This window comes from Engraulis encrasicolus, chromosome 3 (genome assembly GCF_034702125.1).
Source record: "Engraulis encrasicolus isolate BLACKSEA-1 chromosome 3, IST_EnEncr_1.0, whole genome shotgun sequence".
NCBI lineage: Eukaryota > Metazoa > Chordata > Actinopteri > Clupeiformes > Engraulidae > Engraulis > Engraulis encrasicolus.
Window position 1 is genome coordinate 42,745,963 of NC_085859.1, and position 9,186 is coordinate 42,755,148.

A 9,186-nucleotide genomic window follows, 5' to 3' on the forward strand; every position below is an offset into this window, starting at 1 on the left:
CACCTTGTGTTCAAAATGAGTCGTGACGCTAAAGCCATCCAGATAGAATGAACTTGTTGCGCTGTACATCTCTCTTCCCGTACGTCATCTCTGTCGTCTTTAATTTGGTGCAATGAATATATCCATGCCGTCAACGTAATGCACTGCAATGGTTAAAATGTGTATTTGCTGTAGGTCTATCTAAATGTTTGGACAATAGGCTAATGCATCTCTTGGGCGTTTTACCCCAGTCTACATTTAAGTTTTAAGGAGCCCTACCATTTATATACAGGTGTCAATATTTCAGCGAAGCAACAGTATACATTTTTAAGTATCTCGACGTTTCAATTCTTCAGTTTACTTCAGGTGTAACGGGGGTCTGTGGAGAGTTTAGGCTGCGCTAATATGGCCGACCTGTGCGGACGCGCTTGAAATACGCGATGACGTATCTAGTCTTCATATATGATGTCTGTGGGTTAAACAACAGGCTAAGTGAATCAGTGTTGCAAAGAATTTCAACCTGCAGGAAACTGTGGCACAACCGGACCGTTCCGCATTTTCCCACCAGCATTTTGCGAGATCAAAGCGAGCCAGTCTCCCTATCAAAACAGTGCATGCGGTGGTAATGCCTGTTAAAACTCCAATAATTACCATTGTCTTTCATTTCGGGGGATTTCTTTGATAATAAGCACATTTTTAGAAAACGTTTATTGTCTTGATAATAAAATAACTTCAAGCAAATCTCGATGCGGAGAAGGTGGTGTAGATGGCGCAGTGGGATGGCGCAGTGGGTAGGTGCGCTGCATGATATGTGAGTGCGCCGGGTTCTAATCTGTTATCTGGCGACATGTTATAGGATAAAAATGAAATCTTCAGAAACAAAGGCTACATTTGTCTATTTTCTCATTTGATGTGTCTTTAAGTGGCTGACTTCATTCTCAACCAAGTAATACGCCTATTTACACTTTCCAGGTAATTAAGAAAAAGTCATCAAAGTCGCCGACGCTTGGTTTTTGCATTGCAATGATTCAGCAAATGCTCTCTGCCTTACGTGTTACCTATGCTTTGTTTCATCCTAAAACGAATTTTTCTGAAAGAAGAACAATAAGAATAAAACACTCAATCTGATGAAAGCATTAATATTTTTACGCTGTGAAATATCTGATAAAGCAGCTTTACCCAAATGCACTAACGTCATTGGGTACGGTGGGAATCGAACACGGGACTTTGCATTGAAATGCAGCTGCGTTACCGATGAGCCACCAATTCTCAAGCCATTATTGTAATACAACATTGTTGAAACCTGTTGAATGCGAGGGATCATACACAGTTTCCCTTTTTTAATCAAATTTAAACATCCTAGTAGTATGATAAAATAAGACATGTTTTCCTCTACACTTGAGTCATGGTTGGTCTAGTGGTATGAACGCAGGGCACTTATCGTACGACAGGGGTTCAATGCTTCCAGCAATGGTAGCCTTGTCCAAGATTTTTTTTCTTCTTTTTTGAAATTCCAACCCGAAATTAACACGTGAAGAAAGTGTAACTTGTTCCATTAGCAAATGTCATGTCTGAAAAGGAACCATTTTACCACTGCTTCATTTCTTAGTTCATTTCTTGTGTTTTGCAAGACTGACTAATGTCTTCTGATATGGGTGTGTTTGCAGTGAATAGGCTATGTGTCCATTTAGCTATGGTGTGGTTTGTGTTTGTCCATTGTAATCTACATTTGGAGTCTCCTCAAATGCAAGGCCATTCCTCTGTGTAGCATAGGCTAGGCCTACAGCTTCTGACATTATGAGCTGACAAAGTACACTCTGACAAATGATGGTGATGATAGTCCACCTTTTATTTAGGTGAGAAGGGGAAAGGCAAAAAAATAGAAATCATAAAATCACTCCACAATATTGAAAACTAACTAAATCACACCATTGTAAACCAACCAATGATACTAATGTAGACGTCCCTAAAAATATCTGTCTCGATATGCGTCACGGACACGTCGCCCATCTGCCCCATGAAGAGCCGCAGGATCAATCTGGTCCCACTGCTCCTCCATCTCCACCAAGGGCATCCTCTCTTTCCGGAGGTTGGCAATATTATGCAATACCGCACAAGCAACACATATGTCGCAGGCCCGTCGTGGAGTGACACGTAAGCCCTTAAGGCACCTGAAGCGAGATTTCAGTTGCCCAAACATCATCTCCACGCGGGCCCTTGTGCGGTTGTGTGACAGATTGAATGCCCTCTCTGAAGCTGTCCCCGGATCTGAATATGGAATCAGGAGGTGAGGAAGAGGGGCCCCTGTCCCCCAGCAGGATCCCATTGAACTCCCCTGCAAGACAGAAAGAGTAGTTGAACATTAAGGTTTACCATATGAGGGTGACACTTCGTTTTGATATTCATCTCTTACGTTGTGTAAATCTGTGGGACAATGTACATGCCCTGTAAATAAGGGCATCGTGGGCAGATCCAGGCCATCTGGCCTCAATGTTCGTGATCAGGAAGCTGGCATCGCAGATCATCTGCCAACATAATGCAATTGAGAAGTGATTGACAGACCACCAAGGTGAAATGCAGTTGCATGACAGATCACACCAGCATTCCAGAATCACAATTATTGGACCAAACGGCCTACAGGAATATTGGCCTACTAAGCCTAAGTACACTACTCTTGTCATCAAGAGCTGAATTCTGAAAGGAAGAACATGTGAATCGCATCATTACTAGTCAGTTACTTGTGAATAATTTCATATGCGTGTGGGACCTTAATGCATAGGCCTACCTGAATATTAAGGCTGTGAAACCGTTTTCGGTTGATGTAATCCCTCTCTTCGGGACCTGGAGGGGCTATAATTTTCACATGGGTGCAATCTATTGCACCCAGGACATTTGGAAAGCCTGGAAAAGGGAAGTTCATTAGTCACATGCATTAGCTAGGCTACATTTGGCATAGGCCTAATGTGACATACCAGCAACGGAAAAGAAAGCTTCCTTTATCCTCTGCTCTGGAAGATGTCCTGGGAAGGTGATGAAGAAATTCATGTGTGCTTTTAAGGCAAGGTACACCTTACGGATTTCCCTGCACACAGTTGCCTTTGCCAGTCCCTCTGCGTCACCTATAGTGTACAGAAATGTACCCGACGCAAAAAATCGCAGGCCAATGCAGACAGACTGCACAGAGGAAAGGGCTCTGCTGCGCCGGGTGTACTTAGCAATGTAAGGATCTAGCAGGTTGGTCAGGTATACAAGGCCCTGCCGACTGAACCTGTATCTTCCATAGAGATAATCATCAGAGGCAGCTAAGGGATCATTCCTGTTCCTAAATACTCTAGGTACAGGTGGAATGAGTGCCCTGCGGACTATGTTTGCCCCTTCATCCACAATGTCCTCATCCAGAAATGGACAGGCCATAGCTGTATGTTAACATCTGAAGTGTTCAGGCTACTGCTTAAGTAGTGTGACGGAGGTAATCTTGCACCTGTTTACAGCAGCCTGTGCCCTAATGAGGCTCAATCAATGTTATCCAAATTAGTAATTATCTATTGTCATTGGGGTTCCCAGGCTACAGAAGCACTTGTAAACCTTACACATTGTCTGAGAGAAATATATATCAATTGATGAGTTTTTGGCCTAAAATTTACAAATTGACAATACCATGAAGGGGACTCGAACCATGAACCTTGTGTATGGGAAGTAGTGTCACATTCCACTCAGCTACAAGTTCATGGGTGTACTACACCAGCCTTTGTTAATCTAAACCATTACACTCTGTGTGATTATGTATAGCTGAAATATGGCAAATTGTGAAGTTAATGTAGTGCATGACTTTAGCACCTGGGCTGCCAGTTTCATATGTCCACCTTCATCTGTGTTAATGCAGGAGATGAATCAGGTTACTGCATGTGTGTAGTTCTTATTTGGAGGCAGTAGAATATGTACCTACAATGTCATTACACTGGGTGATGATTCCATGACGGCTTACTCTTTTCACTTGTATAATACTCACACAATGACAAATGGTGCTGCCACGTTAGAGTACGCTATTAGGGAGCCTTTTCTTGAAAGCAATTCACTTGCTATGTCTAGGCTACATGACACCCTTAATTCTGATTTAACTCCATGTAATTGTGAATAAAGCTTAATACCATGGGAAATGGCATGCAAACACCTAATTCTGTATTAAAATCAAAGAAAACACAAAGGACCAGCCATTTTAATTTGAAATCATTCATTAAGAATTACAAGTCTTTTAAAACAAGCCAATATCCAAAGGTGAACAATTGAAAGGGGGGTGCATTTATCAGAGGCACTGCATTTCATATGTAATGTTTCAACACTTGTTTTACATTGAAGTGGGTGTGTATTGAAACCAGTGGAGGCCCTAACACATTTTGGATTGACCAAGTGAATGTGTGATTTGTCAAACAAAACTTCACAGAAACAAGGACAGGGGATTGTGTTGTTCACATTTTATTCATTTTCACCAAGCTGTGGAGAACAGAGAAAAGAGCATTATGTAGATAAAACGTACATCAAGTCTTGCATCTGTGATGTAGGCAGTAGGCTATATCTCATCCTTAGGCCGATAGGTTTGCACAGTGTAGCCTACTTTGAGAAAGGCATGATAAAAAATGTCAAAGGAGTGAATGATTGAGGACTTGGGTCCCTTCAAACTGACCTCTTTTTTTAGTTTCTTAATCTCCAACTGGACCCGCTCCATTTCCAGCCGGACCTTGGCTATCTTAATCTTCTTGTACTCCATGTCCAGCAGCAGGTGGCGCTTATAGATGGAGCGCACATCCTGTGAAAGAGGGACAATAGTGAAAGGGGGCAGATTTGGGTTTGAATTTAGAAATAGGATACCTCATTAGTGGCCTTACTTCGTTCCTGCTGCTGGACTGTTGTGGCGTGAATGGAAGGTCTGCCACGGTCACAGTCTCCTCATCATCCGATCTCTGGGTCTGTTTCCGGCAGACACATTAAAGGCTTTACAAATGGGACGACCAATTATGGGGAAATAGACTGTAGCCTAGCTAATCATTACTCACGTATTGGCCAGGTAGCGCTGAACCGGCATGAGGATCCGAGCTGGTGGAGGGATGTTCAGGAGGGTCCTACAAATGAATTCCCCCTTCAGTCACTAAATGAACAGCAGACAAACAGTTAGAGATGGAAAATCCTGCTCACAGTTCAGCCAAGCAGTAGATAAAATAATACCTCCAACATATAACCTGCGAGTGGATGGGGACACTGGTTCTGATGAGGACCCTCCTTGGATTCCCTCCACCAGCGGCCAGCCTCGGTTTAGGGCCAAGGCCAGATCCTCAGCCGGCGTTTTGGGGAGGGTTCCCACCTCCTGTGGCCTGGGATTGTGCCTTCTTTTTGGATGCTGAAGTTTGTTTGGAATGATATTAAGGGACAATGTGGACAGCATTACTTAACTCATTGAATGAGAATGTGATTATGACCAATAGGCCTACTTACCACTCTGCAGGATGTTTTTGTGCTTTGTCTTAACCTGCAGGGCAGTCCGCTTAACAGTGTTCATACCAGTGGCGTAGCTAGAAAAGAAAATCTAGGTGTTCCCAAGAAAATACAGGTGTTCCTTATTTATTTTATTTTTTCCAACTCAGAGTAAACACAGCACGTTTGCACGGATCGGCCTACTATCACGGTGTCATACTATTACGCATACTATTACGCATGAATCATGACTGGCAAACCCAACCTAACTTATTTGTTGCTATATTTGCGCTGCAACTGAATTCAAAGGGATGCATATTGGCTTTAAATATACGTCAATTATCTCATCAGAGTCCATTCCTCGGCGAGCTCCTTTTCAAACATTGACTGGAAGTGTTGCCAACCTGTTAATTCTTGAAAACACTTGCTGTAACGGTGGCTCTGGTGTGTAGGGCTACAAAATATTATTAAGGAAATGTTGAAACTAGCAAACAGAAAACCAATCCACCAGTTGGGCTGCGTTTGAAACGTTATTTAGTGTTTAATTTATATCCCGAAATTGGGAAACAACAAGGACAGCCTCCAACACAGCCATTCTAGCTAGTAGCAGAAGTTTTCACAAACCCAAAAGGCCGACCGGTTTAACCAAAACAAAGGAGAAAAGAAAAGGATGGGAAGAGGGGTACAGACAGACAGGCTGGGCTGGCTGGAAGAGACGTGTGCGTGTGTGTGTGTGTGTGAATGTGACGTGGGTAATCACGGTTAGCACGAGCAACAGTCAGCTTACCGGTTGTCCAGACAATCAGAAAGTAAAGGAAATGTCTTCACGGTACCTGACCTGTTCCGAGCGTCCCAGCGTCCCACAACTCCAAACGAAATACACAATTCACACTTGGTAGCAGTCCGAGTTGGTAGTTAGTCGGCGTGTTACTCTCTCCGCAACTAATGCTACTCCTCCACCAAGTAGAACACCGTTTACAGGCATCTCCATATTGGCATTCTTAATGCGAAATCTCCCCTGAAGATCATAATGTGATGTTGTTTAATCCATTTCGTGTTAGTTATGCTAGCGACTGGACTTCTTTATGGAGCGTTCATGCGGGGTATCAGCTGCATCAAAATCTTCAAACTTGTTTTTAAAACTACCGCGTCTGTACTGTCTGTGTCTGCGCGCGTTATCGTTCACGCATGGTCTTCTCTATGGGATGTACTATATTTATTTTAGGAGCAACGTACGAATGAAAGGGTTGAAATCCATACTCGTCGCCTACATGTGCGGCATTTTTATCATTTCGTTTGCATAATAATTTTAGGCACATAACGCTCGCGCCCTCCGCAATTTAATATTGCACTCCAACCAACTGTATCGGGCTAAATCATTTAGCCATCCACTCACTGCTTCAGGGATGGCGAAAGCTTTCAGATCGCTCTGGCATTTAGGCACGTCTAATCCCCAAGCTAACTGTATTTTGGTTCATCTATAGCTGCATCATCCTCTACTCGCGCAGACCCTTAGTGCTTCGTGCATCTTCGTTACACTTCGTGAATATACATCTGCGTGAGAATCAGGTTATCCTGTCGGATGGTATGGGTAATAAGGCTAACTGTGGGCCTGCTTTTTGAAGGGAGAACCTCTGCGATTCTGGAACCTGAAGTCTGTTGGGCCTAAAGCCGTGGCTTTTTAAAATAATTTCGATGAGAACTGTTTCATCGCAGCATCTATTTTAAAACCATCATGTTGCACCACTGAGATAGCCTATTCAGTAGTCTATCGATGATGTGCGATTCTAAAGGTAGTTATTACGAAAGACTCCACTTGCCACCTTTCCGGGTGGTACTGCACTGACAGCGCCACTAGGTGCACTGCAGGCATAGGTCCACTGGTGAGTGGGGAGGCTGCATGTAAAACCTATGATTGGACTCCCGACGCTTGCGTTTACAATCGGTTGTCAAGTGACGGCAATTTATTTTAGGTGTTCCAGTTATGAAAGTAGGTGTTCCCGGAACCCTCTGGAACACCTGTAGCTACGCCACTGGTTCACACCACTTCTGCTCCAAAATCAAACCAAAATCAATTAGTTGGGGCTAGTGGGTGAGCCTCCAAATTACCTGGGTTTAATGGAATGTGTGACATTGGAAATGGCTTCTTTTCTTTTTCTTTTTGCAGGTTACCTTACAGCCAGACAGCACACTGTAGAGTCAAATGAAAACAACCACTTCACAAAACAAAGGGCAAATTAGGTTTACGTATAATGGGTCAGATAAACTCAGCTACAGATCAGGTTCGAACGCGGGTCGACCGCATGGCACGCATCAGCGTTACCGCTACCCCATCGCAAACAGGTGGCGCCGCATTTTCAATAGAAAGATTTCAAGACAGTAAGCAGGGGAGACAGTTAAAAAAAAAACATTTTCACTAGCAAAAATGGAAATGGCCTTGCCTATTTCACTCAGAGTACATTATTCGTTCGTAGGGTTAACATGTAGGGGGGGGGGGAGCTCATTTATGACACATATTGACTGTTGAAACGCAACTTATGCATTTAAACGGTCGGCAATGTCCTGCCAGGCCCTGTCACGGGCCTTAGTAATTGCCACCGTGTTTCCTTTTTGTACGATGACATCTTTTTTCTCCTCGTACAGTTGGAGAAGCAGAGTCTGCTCGGCAGAATTGAAAAAGTCAGCTCTTACCTTAGACATTTTGATCTCTAGATCGACAATCGATGTGCTGGTCTCCTTAAATACCCCGCCCAATCGCCGAACGCAAGGTTTGATTAGCTGGGTTGAGTTAACCAAAACTACGCGCAGCTGATCTGAGTTACAGGAACTGGTTGAGGCTTAAGTTTAAGATGCCGCTACCTCAACCCAGATTTAGATGGATTAGCGCCGCTGTTTTTACCGCGATTGGTGGAATGGTCCCCTTGTCTTCCTCTCCTCCCTAATCAGAGAGCGTTTGCTACTGTTGAAGAACATCCTGCTCTCTCTCTCTCTCTGGCCCGCGGGCACAGAGGAAGACAATGACACATTCACAATATACACATATATGCCCTGACTTAAAGCCTGGGACAAGAGTTAGTCAATAGTGGATAACTTATGTACATTACTCCAACAGTTAGCCTAGGCTAAATATTATTTTTGGTGCTCTTGTGTGAGAAGGGCGCCCTCCAGCTCTGTTTCGCTATCCTTGTCGACTTAAACATTTGGTCACAGTGCATGGCAATTGTCACAGAGAGATGTGCACGAACACTGTTGTGTAGCCTATTAACTGTTCTGTTCAACTTTGGACCGAGAGATTCGAGGCGGCTGCTCAACTGCGGAATCTCGAAGTGAACCCCCCACCCTTATCTTCTCTCTCGCTCTACCCGCATGATTGACAACCTCCTAGACCAAGCTGCGTGAGCAAGCGGTCTCACGTGCAGGATGACTCGAGTTGGTGGGATTACAGGGTTGAGGTAGGCGTATGGCTCCAAACGGTAGCTCTAGCCTAGACTATTTCAAAACGTGTTTTTTATTTTCCCAAAAGTAAACATTCTTGTGGACACCGATGAACAATTAAACAAACTGCTGCATTTTTAGGGTGGCGCGCTCCAGTTTGACAGCTGATAATGCCGGGTGGAAGAAAATGGGCTACATTTCACTTCGAGATTCCGAAGTTGAGCAGCCGCCTCGAGGCTCTGTCCAAAGTTAGTAGGCTTGTTCGTGCACAACTCTGTGTCTTGCGATGCACTGACACATCACCAA

At 43.9% G+C, this 9,186-nt stretch overlaps 1 protein-coding gene across 1 annotated transcript; it reads right to left on the reverse strand.

Annotated features, from left to right (window-relative positions):
- Window positions 1–2,141: 2,141 nt before the first annotated feature.
- On the reverse strand, window positions 2,142–3,393 carry LOC134444841 (putative nuclease HARBI1). Its single transcript, XM_063194026.1, has 4 exons — window positions 2,952–3,393; window positions 2,765–2,880; window positions 2,420–2,504; window positions 2,142–2,314 (listed from the first exon to the last, which is right to left on the reverse strand). Exons 1-4 carry the CDS (start codon window positions 3,391–3,393, stop codon window positions 2,142–2,144), a joined length of 816 nt encoding a protein of 271 aa, XP_063050096.1.
- Window positions 3,394–9,186: the final 5,793 nt, after the last annotated feature.